Genomic DNA, 18011 nt, shown 5'->3' on the forward strand with positions numbered 1-18011 from the left:
TGATGTGTAAACATTATGTTTTAAGTTTATTTATTTCTGTTGATTCTACTTGATTCTCTTCCGTCCCTCAAATCCACCAGCCATCTTAATGTACTGCTTCAGTTTGACGATGAGAATAGTGAATAAGATGTTACTTCCACGCTAAATGCTGAAGTTCCAGGCAAAGCAAAAGGGAAAGTCTCATTAAATCTTAAGTATGACGTGCTGTCAGAACCAATATGAATTCTTGCGCACACTAGCCAGTGGCTGCTGCCTTGTATGCTGACTAAAACAAGAATTCAGTAGGTAAGAATCACCTTTACTCAATGCAGCCCTCTCTTTCATCCTTCCTTGCATGGCCCATTTCTTTGACATATAGTTTTTATAGTGAGTGAGTGATTTCTTGCAGGAAATTATTTCCAAATATTCCTGACTAATTTCAATCCAGATCAAATTTTAAATACTCCACACTTTCAGCACACACTATATAGATCACATATATTCACGCAGCTTCTAGCTTCATTATTCTCCTGTGATTATTTTAGTTTTGCTCTCAAAAAATATTTCACTTCCTTATAAAATATTCAAGTAATATTTTATGAATTCATCAATACTTCAATATGTGTACTCAGATTTTGAACCAAAAAGGTAGAAAAAAACCAAAAACATGCATCACATGACGTGTATCATATCAGAATATCATAAGAATGTGTGTAGGAATGATGTATTCTGTGTATATCACTTGCATGTCCATGGGTAAGTGTAATTATTGTAAATGATCTACCTCTCTATGCAGTAGATGCATAATATTCTATCTTTTATGGAGGTTATTATTGTTTTAATGAAGAACTTGAACATCACACAAGGAGTGCTTTTGAGCCAAAAATATTTTAAGTTATATTGTAAGGAAAGTGAGCAATTCATGGTTTCTCCTTACTTACAGTTATAGCATCTTTCTGTTGATTTTCATGTAAGTGTGGACTTAAGTTCCATTTCCAAGATTTCTTCCAGTGATGGTACTTATGACCCAAGATGAGCCTTGACCATCTCTGGAAAATGGGTCACCTCCAAGAAGTATGAAACCTCGATAGGGCCTCCAATATTTCCTATTCTGTTAATTAGATGCCCTCGCAAGAGACCTTATATTGCTTTCTTTATCATCAGTGTGTGTCTACTGCTAAATGACCTCTTTTCAGGGTACTATCAACTCCCTCATAGTATCGCAAAGCTCTTTCCTCACACATTCACCAATCCGTACCCAGTCATCTAGGCACCTAATTTTCAAATTGTTTTGTCTGAAACAAAAAACTTGGTTGCATTTCTGTTTTTATGCAGTAAATATTTATAAATGGTATTTTGTAGATCCATTGTGGCTATTTCACAGGTTCGAGAGAATAATTTTCCTGGCCATTTTGAAAATATTTACCAGCGGTTGACAACTTACACGCAACACAAAATGACCCCGCTACTGAGAGGAAACAGCTCTCGTAGATTGATGCGCAGATTGATCTGCATTGATGGTGCAGATCAAGGATATTGGTCCAGCATCAACAGCTTTGAGCAGGAGTGATGTTCATGGAATCTGCGAAAGTACTGCGATGTGGAAGGCAAAGGGAAACCACAGAATTAGTCTCCCGAGGAGATGCAGCCCTGCATTCCACCTATTTATGACATGATGGCATGACAGTAAAATATTCCATAGGTAAAATAGTCCCCTAATCGGATCTCTGGGTGATGACTAGTGGGAAAGGTAAATCGGTCAGGAAAGATAGATGCAGAATAGGGACATGGAATGTTAAATCCTTAAGAGTGAGTGGAAAGGGGGGAACACCAAGATAGAAATGGAGAGAGGCTGGGTATAGACAACCTGGGAGTTAGTAAGATCAAGTGGACCGGAGCAAATGACTACTGGAGCGACAGATATTGTGTTATATACTCGGGAGACAACTGGAGGATCGCAAACATTGGCATCATACAGAAGAAAGAATGGGACAGAAGACCAAAGGTAATATTGCCGTAAAACGAGAGAATACTGCTGGTGAAGCTGGAAGGAAGAAGGGACCTTATGGAACAAAGCAGAGAAAAGAAGAACTAGTTGGATTGGTCACACCCTGAGGCACAATGGATTCGTGAATAATTTAATATAATATCGTAGAAGGAAAAATAGAGGGAAAAGTCCCAAGAGGTAGGCTAAGGGATAAATACATGGGACAAATAAAGAAGAAAGTACATTGCAAAAAAATACCAGGAGGTAAGCCAATTAGCATCAGATAAGTTAGGATGGAGGGCTACAGTCGACCAATCATAGGATTGAACGACCAATTATGATCTCAGTATATTTAGTCAGAGTTAATGAAGTCAAGCAATATAATTATGCCTCCAGTCCTTAGCACTATAGCTCAGTGCTAAATGACCCGGATGTCGGGGGAAAAAATTTGGTAGGAATATATGTGAGCTATAACATAAAGAGCATTTTTATACTATCTAATTAAGATAATTCTAATGATCTTCAGATAAAATTATATTGAATTCAATAAAAATTTGTAGTTGAGGTTACATTCTTCTAAATATTATTCATATTCTCCATGGAATGGTAATGAATGGGTTTTTAGTATGTATCGACAAAGTACTTAATGGTCGTATTAGGAATCACGGCCTACGGTTAAATGTGGCTCTTTTACATTAATTCAAAATAAAATATATTCATTGTACTTAATTTTTTAAAATAAATATGTTTACAATGATGTATTCTCATTGAATATTAATTTATCGACGAAGACACGGATTCCTTCGTATTAAAAAGTGCGCGTAGTTTTCATTAGTGTTTTTCGATTGTTTTACAGAAGGTTATTGAGCGTGCTTCTTCATCGACGCGGTAATTTTTGTGTGAATGTTCGTCAAATTTAAACTAAAAGATGTCATTGTTGAACCAGAGAGGCGAGGAAGATGATGAATACGTATTTTCGGCCAAAATGGATAATGTGAAGAATATATCTTTACTTTTGAAAGCAGTTAATTTTAAAGAGGTAAGCTTCGTAGATCCTAATGGAGCAACTTAATTTGAGTATAGAATGATCTTGCCAATTTACGCTGCAGATAGCGACATGCTTTGGTACGGAGAATGGATTAAAAGTTACAGTGGAAGATGCAAAATGTACCCAGGCTAATGCTTTTATTCAGTCGGACATGTTTCAGGTACCTACATGTAAAATTGTAAAACTCATTGAGGTAATTTGTCTCTTCTAAGAAAATTATTACACGACACGTTCAATGTTATAGGAATACAATTTGACAGAAGATACTGTGATATTTCAAATAAATCTTTCTGTGTTTGTGGAGTGTCTAAATATATTTGGATCTGCACATAGTCCTGGGTCAACAACGGCTCTAAAAATGTGTTATAAAGGATACGGACACCCAGTAAAAGTTCTGTGAGTATATATTTTGTGAGGGGTATTTACATTTATTTTTATCTCTGTTACTTTTAGCTGTCAGTTTATCTTACTGAAATTCGAAGAAGTGATGTGTGGTGTCCGCCTGAGTACAATTTAGTAGCCGTTAAACAATTTGGTGATTCCAAGTACCACTGTGTAGAAACAATTGTGCAAATAGCAGTTGCCACTGAGTATTATTTTTCTATGCATGCCTCATCGTTTTCTCGCTCATTAGTATTCAAAACGAAGTTTCAATCAAATCAGTCTTAATATACTCTTGGTGAGGTTAAGGTATACATAATCTCAAGTTTAGGTTCCTTTCCCTGAAATTCAGCAGTTTTTATTTTAATTCTTAATTTGAGGTTCTATTATTCCCAACTTCTGGTTCCATAAAGGTGTCCTGATTTCGGCTGTATCTATTATCTCGCAAAGAATATACACCCACGGAAAGCACTCCATTTTTCTTCTGCCAGTGGGTTACAGGTCAGGATAGCGTGTCCCTGCGCAAGTTTATGAATTAGTTTAGAGGATGACAGCGAACTTTACTTTTATACAATGAATAAATAGCATAGTTGATAGCTTTGAACAAATCTGATGTCTTATTGCTAACTTATCAGTAATAACATAGTTTTTAAGAAGTTCCTTCAGATTTTATATCTTTAATTTTCTTTTGTCAGCAAGTATTCATATTGGCTTCACTGTACACTAATAAAATTACCACACTTTTTCAAATTGCTGAAACCTCTAGTTCTTCCCTAAATTCTGGCTTCCATCAACTCAACACAAGAAATTCTAACGATATGAACATAACCAATGTGAGAAAAAGTACCATAAAATTAGGTCCAAGGGAGATTTGGATTGGAATATGTGGCAATCTTTCAGTTGACAAAATGAATAAATTCAGAAAATTTATTGAAATATATAGGACAGGCATTACTTCTCGATAAGTTATTCTTTTTCATCCATGGTTGCTTGCATGATAAGTTTACTTGATACATGTCTTATATCCACTTAATTTGATGTATGGTTAATAACATTTTAATAGCTGAATGTTAAATGTACTGTTCCTATTTTGACACATTTTACAATGTATGCATTTTACCTGTCTTGAAGCAAATAAAGAATATATTATTATTAAACCTTGAATTTGCACCTTAACTCCTCTTTCCAACGATCCCTTTAATGTCCAATTATGATTCTCCCTCTTTGGCAGATTTCAAACAGAAAACACTGATACTTAGTGAAAATAAAAGGACACTGTATATTGACAGCCCACCTATTTAATCTTATCTTGATATTAAGCTATTCACTTTTAGAATGAATGTGAACTTAATGAGACCTCAGAATATTTACCATTGTGACTGTTTCATATGGTCACGCTTTTAGTGTAAGACCATGTGGAACAGTTTTACTCTCTGGCAAGGAGAAAGTAAGGAAGGGAGGAAAACGAATGGTGATTAGAAGAATATACTTTAAAAATAGAAGCATCTTGGGCAATATGTCACGTTTCTTTTATATTCAGGCCTCGGGTGGCTACAACTGGTAAATTATGGGGAAGTAGATATTGCCATATTCTCAAGGATTTCTGTCCCTGCCCGTAAGAAAGCTCTCCATTCCAGAACCCTCGGCTATGTGGGGAGGGGTACTGAATGATTTTGATCTCAAAGTAAGCACTAACATGGTTCTTGACGCATCTTCTTGTTGGCTGACGTGGTGGCTTCATTGATGAAAGATTTCCGGCTTGCTTAACGACCTGAGTGCTTGCTGTTTCACTAAAAAACTCGGTTAAGGACCGAAAGGTCTCAGAGGAACTGAAAGGGATTTCATGTCTCATGCTAAAAATACAAATTACACTAAAATGAAGTATGCCACCTAAAGGGCAATGGCTGCTAGCCAGTGTACATAGGCTCAATGGAGAGGAAATTTCAAGAAAGGATCAAAAAACAAAAATAAGTTTCTGCTTGCTAAATACCTTGTTAAAGAGAAACACAAAAGACATTCTGTTGCCTGCATATTGAACTATCAAGACAAGGGGCCCCAGACGCGACCTACTTGAACAGTTTGGATTAATTAGGATTGCATTTGTAAATCCCATTCTCGTCAATGACCACATCCCTGCGAGTTCCTTCCTCAATATGAATCCACTTCACCTCCCCAGCGATGACCCGAACACCTAGACTTTTCTCTCAATTCACTCCCCCAGGGCTTGCTACTATACTTATTGGCAAACCATTTCCTTAGTCCATTATTATAGTAAGCAATGGTGCCCCTCCTCTTCCTGATGCTATTCATACCCATGCATTGAAAGACTGCATGCTTGATGATGCCATGATGTGGCAAACATATAAAACAAATTTTTTCACTGATTCAAAATAAATTTTCCCCTTAATTCATGAAAAAAGTTGGAATGTGTAAGTTATGCGAGTGTAATAAATGCTGGAATAATTGTGGTATGCATTTGTTTACTGACATGGCATTTTGGATAAAAGGTGAACTTACAGGGGAATTAACCCAAACACCTCAAAAAACCAGAAGAATGCAGGAATTTCACTGGGCCATTATATACTGTTGTGAAACTAGAAACATGAGAGAAATGCATGTATGAAAAATTATTCCTTGGTAATCACTGAGTTGCTGTCAAATCATTACAACAGTTATCAAAATACTTAGTTTATTAAAAATTGTAAACTGTTCTATGCTTACAGTGTCACAATATTTATCTTAATGATAACATTAGTTCTATGAATTTTATATTAACCATATTATCACACAAAATATAGCATGAAAGTAACAAGGTAAAGATATTAACTTATTTTATTGGTGAAGTTGTAACCTTGTATCTCTTTATGTTAGAGTACTGCTAAAATTTGTTTCTTCAATCTCTTGTCTCTGCAAAATGTAGTCTCGAAGAGGGTGGTGTGATTACAGACTGCAGCATCAAGACACAAGAACCAAATGAAATCATCGACTTTGGCTTCACACCATCGGATGTCTTGAATAAAATAATTCTTCGATCAGAATGCCTTAAAGAAGTGTTCTCGGAAATTGACGGATCCAGTGACATGTTGGAGCTTTTGATGTCACCAGATCCTCCTTACTTCCGTATTACCACAATCGGCGAATGTGTAGAGAGTCAGGTTTGTTAGTATTTTTTAGATTGAACAGTGCATGTTCCTGCATACATACATGTATACTGAATTTGAACTATTAAATCATCAATGTTTCTTGAAGTACTCCCTCATTGCTTGCTCCTGGCTTGTAGGAACGAAATACTTAAGTTGGGAGTGTTTACAGTTTCCAGCACTGTAGCTAATGTGATATTCAGATCTCGCCTTTCTTATATCATAAATGGTCACATAGAATGCATTGGAATAAATGCATGATTACTTTTGTGCTGCCGCAACATACAAACTTGGACTTTAATATTTGGCTTTTACCTTTTCCGTGGTGATTTCTCTCTTGCTATTTTGACATGGCTTTTCTTTTCAGGTGGAAATACCCAAAGATAGTGAAATGATAGAGTCCTTTCAATGCACCACAGTCGCCATATCCAGGTACACATTGGAGTTTGTAACATTATTTAACTGTTGTGTCTAGACTATATTTATTGATAGATATATACAAGTAAAAGATTATATATTTCATGTTTGTACACCATGTATCTTTCTATGATTTAGGAAGGCAGAAACATCTAGTTTTTTGAAAAAGGATTTAATTTTTTTAAATAGATTACCTTCTAAAGGTTCCCGCACCTTTGTTCCTGAGAATCTCAGGAACAAAGGTACTCTCTTGTCCCCACAAAATACCTAAAAAGAACTCCACATAATAAAAATTTTAGCTGAAAATAATGCTTTCTATACTTCACCTGATGATGACTTCGAAACCTAGGTCGTGCATAATATATGTGGAAGAACAAAGTATTTTCTTTTCCGATATGAATCACTTCCACAAAGTGATGCCTCAAACCATTCTATTGAGCACTTTCTCTTTTTGTTTTCCTTTCTGTCCACTTCAACTTCTCCACACCCTCATTTCAAAAGCCTCCAGTCTGCATCTATCATCCTGCATCAGTGTCTATGTCTCCATTCCATATCAAAGTTTTAACGAGCCTTTACTAAACATCATTACTCGAAGTCCCACCCTGTCATCAGCTCCTTCCTCTTTGTGAAAGCTTCTTTCCCTAACACAACCCTTCTCCTTATGTCCCTACTACTTTGACCATTTTGGTCCAAGACACTTTCAAGATATGTAAACTGTTCCACCTGCTCTAGTTTTTGCCCTCAAATTGAAGTATTTAGCTTACCTTTTCTGTTCCTAGAAAACTGCATAAGGTTTGTTTTATTTGTATTTATTCTATAATACCTCAATATATAGTACTTTATTATACGCGGTTGATGTAAAAGTTGCATGCCATAGATCTCAGCAAAGGTAGGAGATCAGCAGGAAAGTTACCCGGTGTACAAGTATGAAATGCAGATTTTTTTCAAAATAAAATCATAAGAATGATAAAAAGAGCTTCATTCAAAGTGTGCTCCAATGCTAGATGGGCATTTTTCACATCTTTGAGACAATTTGTGGATACCACGCCAGTAAAAATCTTTCCCTTTTGCCACAGACCATTCATTGGACCATTTTTTCACATCTTGGTATGAACCAAAGCACTGCTCGGCAAGTCCAGTCAATCAAAGACCAATCAATGCAAACAAGTGGTAATCAGACAGAGCCAAGGCTGGTGAATAAGCCACATGTGGTAGAGCTTCCCAGCTTGGTGCTTTCAACATATCACATACTGGTTTTGCTTTATGTGATGGGAGCATTGTAATGAATAAAAATGACCTTGTGTTGCCTCTTTTGGGATTATAGTCTTTTTTTAAAGCAGCAAATGGTTCAAATCAAACAATTGTTTTTGGTAGTGTTCAGTATTAACCATTTCACCAGGTTTTAACTGCTCATAATTGACCACACCTTTCTGGTCCCACCAAACGCAGAGCATTGTATACCTGCCAAAGTGATTAGGTCTTGCGGTTAATGTGGATGTTGCACCTGGGTTTACTCATGATGTTTTGCACTCTGGATGCTAAAAATAAATCTAAATTTTATCCCTAATAACAATACAATGCAAAAATTACTTCCTTTTGAATCTTGCGAGCGAAATTACACATGTTTTTGAGAGGCATATGGAGAGTTGTACCTCTCCATTTGCCTGTCGTTCAACTCATGTGGTACTCATCTGCAGGTCTTCTATATCTTTCCCATCTCTCTAAGGCAATTGGAATCTGCTTGTTGACTAATACTCAATTGATCTGCTAGTTGTTTTTGTGAATCATCTTTGTACAGCAATACTTGGAATTCCGCAGCTTTGTACCTTTTTGCTGGTTTTCCGTGTTCCTTCTCTGCAACATTGAAGTCACCACTTTTGTAATGCCGAAACCATTGTTCACTCATATCTTGCGACGGAGCAAGTTCACCATAAGTTTCGCGAAGTAATCGGTATCATTCAGCAGCAGTTTTCTTCATATGAAAACAAAAAATTAATGCTGTCCACGAATGCTCTTTGTTTGGTATAAATCTCAACATATTGAACACAGCAACACAATACTAGGCAAACATTTTTTCAACTTATAACTCATGCGTGTCTGTCACTTGTTGGTGGTACAACAAAATGGCATAAGTGTCAAATCTTTCTACCACACACTGCTGTGGTGCACCATCTGGTGTCTGAAATCTGCATTTCATACTTGTGCACGTGGTGAAATGCTTTATTTCTATCACAAAATGGTAATTTAGTTTACATTTTGGAGATTTATGGGATGTGTGGAATGATTTCAGCTGGAAGGATGAGGTGTGAAGGGGCAGATGGCAAATGAGAGGTGGGAAGGGTGCATTATAGGGTTTGTGGAAAGGAATATAAGATTAGAGACAAAGATGGTAGACTTGGATTAATATGAAAATATTGTTGTGATGGTTCCCGGGTCTTAAATTGTCATGCCTAAAGCCTTCATGCTCTTTGTGAAACAGTTGCATATTGGTCATCCATCCTGTGACCCTCTCCCCTCCCTGAAATTGTCAGAAATCATCACTTCTCAGCAATATACATACATGGAGGGCTTCCGGCTCTCCTTGCCTCAAATATGCTGACACCATTGCATTGAACCTCTGTAAGCATAATGTTTGTGAGAAGGATGGTAAAAATTGTTTTTAATAGCAATTGTAGATGGAAGTAATATAAAGATCAGAGGTAACTTCAAATGCCTAGCTCTCAGCTAGTCCAATTTCAAGAGTATTCATCTATCTCTCATTGGATGTACTTGAGAAAAGTAAAATGGAAAGTACTCTAATGATGCTGGGTTTTAATTTATGAAAAAGGTTAGCAAGAGATGACTTAGGCACTTAAGGTGTTTGAATCATAATGGATATATATATATACACACACACACACACACACACACGAGGGTCATCCGGAAAGTAGTACCCGTTCGTGAAATAAAGAGACAAAAGTAAATATTAACAAACATAAAAAATTTTATTTGAAAGAGGATACTTTAAACTACTTCTCAACATAATCTCCAAGCAAATTAAGGCATTTGTCATAACGTGTGACAAGTTTCTGTATTCCTGCTGCATAGTCCTTCGCCGCCAGCTCATTGAGATACGCGAGGGACCCATCTTGCACAAATTTTTGCATAATGCAGATGGTGTTTAACAATTTCATGAACAATTGTTCGAGAAACATTGGGAAAATGCTCACAGATGTCATCAATTGTGACGCGCCGATCGTTCCTCACGAATTCGTCAACTGAGCTCACCAGTTGGTCTGTAATGACAGACGGTCTCCCCGAACGCTCATCGTCATGTGTGTTCCCCCTCCCCATGTTGAAGTTGCGACACCACCGCCGAACAGACGACTCGTCCATTACATTGTCTCCATACACCTCCTTTAATTGGCGATGAATATCACATGGGCGAACGTTTCTTGCATTGAGGAATTTAATCACTGCCCTCACTTCACAACTGGCGGCGTTCTCAATTTTTTTAAACATTGTAAACAATCACAGAAACAACACAGGCAATGCTAGCGTCACGCAACTTGGCTCAGAGAAGGCAGACAAGCCACTGAAGCTATCTGACCTCGTCCAGCGGCTACTCGCGTCGTCAGCACTTCATGCGGCACGAACGGGTACTACTTTCCGGATGACCCTCGTGTGTGTGTGTGTGTGTATATATATATATATATAAATATATATACATGTACCTAGTTCTCAAGATTTATGCAGTAGAAAATGGCAGATATATTTAGATTACATACTTGCATTGCATGTCTTGTATAAATGAGAACTGGGCAGCAAAGCATTGACCAACAATTCCATAGAGCGCACTCTTACTCTGACCTTGGGAAACTACAGCTCAACCAAAGCCATGAATGCCTAACATTTTCCTTCCTTATATCAATCTATTCTTAATTTTACCTCTTCCCCTTTAGCCTCCACAGCAGCAACTTTCATGCATGGATTGTCATGAGGAAGTTATTTAAAAAATAAATTTCCCGAGAGGTGATACAGCATTTTTCCTTTTAGTTAGTAAATTCAAGGTCAGTAGCACTAATGGGAGATTCAGAAATTAGATACTAGCCTTAAGAAAATGATAAGTAGTAGGAAAAAAACTGCCGCAGTGGTAAATCTTATTTATCCTGGCTCATCTTTGCAATATTTTTGTGTTCAGCTGTATCAACTGTTTATTTAATTTCTGTACACATTTACTTATGCAAAAAAATTTCTTAAGAAATGTTTAAGGCTAAAATGGCAATGTAAAGACAAGCTTATTTCCTAGGGAGTAACACACAAATAGACTTTTAATCAGGTTGGAGGTATATTTAAGCATCATTGTTACATTAAGATGAATAGTTTTTCCTCCTTGGCTTAGTTGAAGTATTAGCAATGAAAAAATTGGCTCATAGGATTTTGAAAATCATAATGATAAAAAATGTTCAAGTAGAAGTCTGACATTGTGAACTAGGTTATTACGCCATTTAAATTTAGCTATATTGGCTCTCTGGCCAAAAAATTGGACCTCAAGCATGTAAAGAAATCATGACAGTTTGTTGATAAATATTTATTTCAATATTACACATTCAATCATTCTCCTTGTTTGTCTCTGTAATAATTAGATCGGAGGCCAAAAATCATTTAGTTTATCTTACAGGAGACTCATGGACTTAGTTAAAATGCAAAGGATAACAGGACATAAATAAAATAACAGACTTCAATATATAGCACATTCAACCACAAACAACTTGGCAGCTCACCAAATTACTACATGTATAAGCTTTGCTTACAACTTCACAATTTTTTCGATCAAATGATTCAACTTTAACAGGATGAAAAAACCTCGTGAGGTAGATTTTCTGAGACAACTTAGTAATGTTACAGCGAAGTTCATATGATTTTCAAGCATTTTGAAATTCTAATTGTAAAAAAAAATTACAATTAAATACCTAATCAGACTTATGCAGCCTTTTCTTTCCTATATTAGATACAAGTTTTCTCTCATCAAGCCTTCAATGAAGTCCTTGGCCATTTCCACCAAAGTGTCCATCCGCACCGATGAGCGTGGCTTGCTATGCTTCCAGTATATGATTAAAACAGAGGATGGATACACATGCTTTGTGGAATATTTTGTGAGTATCTATTGGTAGAAACTGAATTTAATTTATATTTACCCAAAAGGAATTCAACACGATTTTCAGAATAATTAAGGCTAAATGTCCACCATCACTATACAAGTGCCATAGTAGATATCCAAATTTATTGATAGTATGAGGAGAGGATGACTTCCAGAGAGTCAAGTGAAATGGGTAATAGGTGTAATTGGACTTGATCAACGTACTGAACAGTAATAATCAATTGTTTTCAAATAATATATTGAAATTGAGGACTACCGGGAGGGTAAGATATCATAGCCTGTTTTCATACACTTTGAATGCATCAAACCATTAGAAGAAATATGATAACCATTGCATTGACAAAATTTAAGGTCATGAAAAACTAAATTCCCTTGAAAGTAACTGATTTTACAATAAGTGAAATAATATGAGATCCAATACAAAATTGAAATGGTTAAAATGACTTGTATTGTATTTATGCTGTGACACTTTCAGTGATCACAAGCAAATGTATTGTAGGTGTACAAATTATTTTAAATCCAAATGAAAGAATCCATTCTTGCAGAGAAATGAAAAAATAAGTATTGAACCCTTGAAGAATAAAATGTAAACATGTAAAACTCTCCAGATAACATTTACATGGCGTTGGAGAAATCATTGTCTTTGACTTGCCCATGTTGGTCGTACAAAATAAGAGTGGATTTTACAAGCAAATATTTTTATCCTGATGTAAATACTTAGCAATTTAGCAACAGGAAGGATAATGATATATAAGGGAAAAAGTCACAAGTCTGCCTCTTTTAAAGACCAGACATGTATCCTATTGTCCGAATCATAACAGACTCCCTTTCATCTTTAGAAGCAGTTGATTTTGGATGTAATTTTCTTCAAAGAATCAACAGTAATTGATAAAAAGAAGTATAATAATTAAATTTAAATATGGTCATTGTGAGATGAATCCATGGTTTTTTTTATATAAGTAAGATTATTGTAAATTACTTTCTATGATTTCTCTTGCCTAATGACTTGTTGAAAATTGCATAATGTATATTTAGTGTTTAAGTGACTTGAAGGCATTTTTAATTGCAATGGAAACGAATACTGCAATCTACATTGACATGAGCATGTTGGAAATTTGGGTTTTCATGGATCACTTGCATAGATGATAAAGGAGGATTTCAAAGTTTCACTATCATTAAATTTACATTGTTTCTGTGCCGAGTTTACTCCTTTTGGGCAAACAGCGCCTAATTAGTTTTGGATTGGAAGAGTACTTGATTTTTAATATCTCTCTCTCTCTCAAATCTTTTTCAGTGCTCCCCTGAAGTAGACAATGATAGTGACATGGAAGTGTAAAGAATGCAACAGTTTATCTCAATAAAAAGAATTTACAAGACCAGGATCATACTTTCATTACACGCTTTAGCTAAAACACTTACTAAGCCTATTCGAGAAAAAATGCACAAACAAAAATATGAACACATCCCTCAAAAAAAAAAACAATTTCATAGTTACAAATTAGGAGTTAACATTAGTATTTTAAATACGTTGAACTAGCACTGAAGGAATTAGTCGCTATCATAGAATGAAATCTCCCAATATGGGATATATCTGCTGTCTGAAAATTTTCCAGAAACTTAGTCCCCATAAAGACTGCTTGCACTGAATCTGAAAATCATAAAAAAGTGTTTCTGGAAAACCTTTGGGAACAGTGCTACAAAATTGATAATTTTCCTCTGAGGAAAAACTACTTGTTCCTATATTAATGTTAATGACTCTATTTTCACAGCCAAACATGTCATATAACTCCACTGGGTGGACTGCTCTCATCACTCTTGCTTTCTAACGAGAATGGCGGTATTCTGCAATCAAAAGTATATCCATCCTCCCTCTCCATTCGGAAGGTTCCCCTGAAATTAAGAGGATGATGGAATTAGAGGGAGCAGCACCGGTAGAATACTTTAAAAATCTTGCGTTGCGAGAAAAAACTTCATTTTGGTAGTGTGGGGAACCAGCATTAACCACTCGGGAATATGGATAATATACGCATTAATATACCCATCCCACTTGAGAAATTTATCAACACAACACCCACTATTTTGTGAAAAACATTCTTATGGTTTAATTACACGCAGCCATCCATCCTACCCTATCAGATGCTAATGGGCTGACTTCCTGGTATTTTTGCGAGGTACTTTCTTCTTTATTGGTCCCATGTATTTATCCCTTGGCCTTCCCCTCGGGACTTTTCCCTCTATTATATTCTCCACGAATCCATTGTGCTTCAGGGTGTGACCAATCCATCTGGTTCTTCTTTCTGCTATGGTGTTGGGTGGCGCCTTTCTTTATGAGTAGGCTAATGCCAACACTGGGTTTCTCTCCACCCATCATCCTTTCCTGTCCATTCCTGAATGGCACAAATGACCTTGGCTGTCGGTTGCCTCCCATAAATATTACTACTACTACTCTATGGTGTTCCACAAGGTCTGTTCTTCATCTATTCTTCTGTTTACTTCTTCATTTCTTATTTTATCCATCCATTTGATCTTAAGCATCCTCCTCCAGCACCAAGTTTCGAAGGCTTCCAGTCTTATATGGTCTACTTTTCCAATGGTCCATGCTTCTGATCCATAGAGTGCCACACTGCATACGAATGTTTTCACATTTTGTTTCCTTGTCTCTAATTCTCACTTCTTTGAACACAGCAGTTGTCTTTTCCTTGTGAATGCTCTCAGGGTGCTTAATAAAATATTACAAACACTGCCAATGGCATAAAAACAGGAAAGGGCACGTAAAGCAAGGATTTTCTTATCAAGATTAACACAATACTAGTATTTCGAAGGAGAGAGAGTAAAACAACCAGGAACTATTATTGATGGGCCAGGCAACACTCAAGGGAATCTGCCACAGTGGGATCTCATGGTTGAGCAATTAGCCCAGGTTAATCCTAGTATGCACTGCTAAGGTAAGATGGAATTGGGGCAAACTCATTCAATTTGGACACTTACCACATATGGCCACTTGGTGCCTGAAGGCTGACATGACTACTATATTGAAAAGCAGGCAACTGCTTTGAAAGGACGGGTTCTTGTCCAACAACACCTCGTCCTCGAACTGTCTCCAGTGTGCCCGATAGGCTAAAAATCCTCCAGTGACGCTCTCTCAATTGAACTGTTAGTTCACCCAAGTTCTCCAATCTGATGCAGTATCTCCACTTGAAATGAAGTACACAATGTTAGATCACTCATGGCAATGTTTAGAATTCACTTCTTAATTTTTCGATTTTTTGTTTACTTTTGGAATTATTTTTCCTATTTATATTTTATTATATTCCAAAATAACATTCGAAATCGACCAAACAAAAACACAACCCCGTAAGGATAAGATCCTTGCAGACTGCAAAGTTATTTGAAATGTAAAATCAAGGACCTTATTCGCACACACTATGCATTGATACTCGAAGGAATACAAGCATTATTGATGTCCAGTTATTTTATGGGTGTTCAAACTTAAACCATAAAATTATTCGTTGATCTAATGAAATAGATCTGAAGGCTGGGATTTAATACTTTAAAATACGGTTCATTATCTCATTGTATAAAAGACTACTCAAACTGTCGGGGGAAGAGGTCCTTAGCTTTTATTTCAAGATAATATTTCATATAATTATAAAATGTCGCCCTCACAAATGTGAATGGCTCATCATGGATAAGTAATTGTCACCAACCATTTTATTTCATATGTGAAACTTAATAGCTTCAAGGACATTATTTATTCCTGTAGAAAATTACTAGTTGTCACGAGTAAAAATTACCTTTCATTCCGCTAAATTATTACAACATGCGACCTTCAAGCGGAAAATGTGTTCAATGTATTCTGCATCAACATTCATTTGTTATGTTGTTAAAAACTGACGAAGAAGTTACAGCTTCAGAACTTCGTACTCAAATTGGAGGGTGCCTACGCAACTAACTAATTATGTAACAATCATGGGCGATGGAGTACTAACCCAGTACACTGAAGCTGCTTGAGATTCGCGACATCCCATGTAAAATGGTATGACAGTCACTCGCACATGCTCGGTAGTCTCTTTATGTACATCAGAGAGCTCTAGCCAAGGATGATTCTTCTTCTGCCACGCTCGTAGGGTTTCTTGTGCTCCAAATGGTGGATCTAAGATTAATAAAGGGTTTAATTTGGCATTTTAAGCGAGAAGGGCCTAAGGATAAAAGAGGGCCAGCAAGTGTTTAACACTAAATTACTCTTACCTTTGTCTGGATAATACATTAAGAATTTATCAAACAATTCGTGGCTGAGAGGGTGCTTTTCGGTGGTGGTATATGGTAATATATCTTCGTGAGCAACATAGTCAAGCCCAGGTATTGCATAAAGACTACGACTGCTTTCTTGATTGCCAAGGAAAGTTACCGCTTCTGTTTGCGCACGCTGAAAATAAAAACCTCAATGAATGTTGACGAAAACAACGCATTGGTCGGAAACATCATGAAAATAAAATTTCAATGCATACAATGTAAGGGCAGTCTCTGGAGTCGATAAGAACTTGATAATAAGTGTGGGTTCTGCCTTTCACCTCCTTCCCAACGTGATTAAAACTATTGGCTTCCGCTTGGTTGCTGAAATATTAATTCTTAATTACTTCAGTCACTCCAAAATTAAAAAAAAACACGAATAAAATAATACAAACCTGTCTTTTTTATTAGGTACATCTCTATCATAGACTCGAGCAAGCCAAGGAAAAAGAACTACCCCTCGATAACCAAATACACGATGTAGGAACAACTGACCAGTGTCATATTTGCCTTGACTTTTGGGGGCTTCTAGTCGACCAACTTCTGCCAATCTTAATAAGGAAATTTAACAAGGAATACGTATTAGACATGTTGTCACAAAAACAGTAAAAATAAATGGAAACTTCTAAGTTAACAGAATAATATGTCGCAATTAACCTTACCTAGAATACGCTGAAGATTGAATGGTAATGGTGCGTGTAGTAACATGCACGATTAATCTCCTGCTATGCTTGTAAACATTGAATAAAAGTTCCATCATGACATGATCCTGCTGATTCCGGTTTCCAGGGAGGACGTGCGAGAAACGCAAAGGCAACCAATGAACGGTAAGAGTGACATCACAGGTATTTAGCCAATCAAATCACCTCGTGTGAATCGCGGTATATTGGCTCTGGCTTTTTTATTTGTGAATATCATGTAATATAAAATAACTCACTATTTTAGACGAGGTGATATAATAGTGTTGTTTAACACACTTATTATTACCGACTAGCTGAGTCCGTAATGAAATTATACCTATCGGTGAAAGAAATAACAGAATTACTTATTGCATATGAAAAATATGCTGAAAATGCAATTCAAAAATTATTCTGAAAATCTCGCCCAAAGAATTAATTTCAAAATTTGATGTTGAAAACGTGAGAAAAAGCAAAGTTTCGACACGAAAGCAATTCATATGCATGTACGTGTTGCGCCGATGAATGAATAGAGGGAGAAACTAAACCTTCCAAATGTCAAGTGAATATTAGCCACGATTTCATCAACCGAGTGCCGTTGACGAAATCCTGGCCAATGTATTGTAGTATTTTTAAAAACGGAATTGAGCAATAGATGAATCTCCGCAGAGCTTTTTACCGTCTCGAGATTCCATAGTATGCTATGATGCATTGAAATAGTTTTATTTTCGAAAATCACAAATTTTTAAATTTATAACTCGGGTAAGGGCGATAGAAAATATCTATCCGATATGACCATGAAACTTTTTTTTTTTTAAATCTGGTTCCTTTGGCTCCAAACCTCAAAGAAGGGCGAATAAATAAATGGCATCGCATTGCTGGAAATCGTTCATACATGCATGTACATCCATTACAGAATGCAGATAATAAGTTAACAGGGATTTATGGCAGT

General features: G+C 36.4%; 2 protein-coding genes across 3 annotated transcripts; one reads left to right on the forward strand and one right to left on the reverse strand.

Moving 5' to 3' along the window:
• Positions 1 to 2831: 2831 nt before the first annotated feature.
• Rad1 (Radiation insensitive 1) lies at positions 2832 to 13467 on the forward strand. Its single transcript, XM_071591584.1, has 7 exons — positions 2832 to 3005; positions 3076 to 3174; positions 3259 to 3410; positions 6316 to 6550; positions 6903 to 6967; positions 11943 to 12087; positions 13387 to 13467. Exons 1-7 carry the CDS (start codon positions 2895 to 2897, stop codon positions 13426 to 13428), a joined length of 849 nt encoding a protein of 282 aa, XP_071447685.1. The 5' UTR covers positions 2832 to 2894; the 3' UTR covers positions 13429 to 13467.
• POLDIP2 (DNA polymerase delta interacting protein 2) lies at positions 11891 to 17634 on the reverse strand. 2 transcript variants are annotated; one of them, XM_071591583.1, is made up of 8 exons: positions 17320 to 17634; positions 17045 to 17151; positions 16778 to 16933; positions 16601 to 16706; positions 16341 to 16518; positions 16082 to 16245; positions 15081 to 15286; positions 11891 to 13982 (listed from the first exon to the last, which is right to left on the reverse strand). In XM_071591583.1, the coding sequence occupies exons 2-8, from the start codon at positions 17140 to 17142 to the stop codon at positions 13871 to 13873; spliced, it is 1020 nt and encodes a 339-aa protein (XP_071447684.1). In that variant the 5' UTR covers positions 17143 to 17151; positions 17320 to 17634; the 3' UTR covers positions 11891 to 13870. The 2 variants fall into 2 exon arrangements, with proteins under 2 accessions (XP_071447684.1, XP_071447683.1); XM_071591582.1 differs by lacking the exon at positions 17320 to 17634 and having other exon boundaries at positions 17045 to 17302.
• Positions 17635 to 18011: the final 377 nt, after the last annotated feature.

Source organism: Hetaerina americana, unplaced genomic scaffold, assembly GCF_022747635.1.
Source record: "Hetaerina americana unplaced genomic scaffold, ioHetAmer1.1.p SCAF_5, whole genome shotgun sequence".
Lineage (NCBI taxonomy): Eukaryota > Metazoa > Arthropoda > Insecta > Odonata > Calopterygidae > Hetaerina > Hetaerina americana.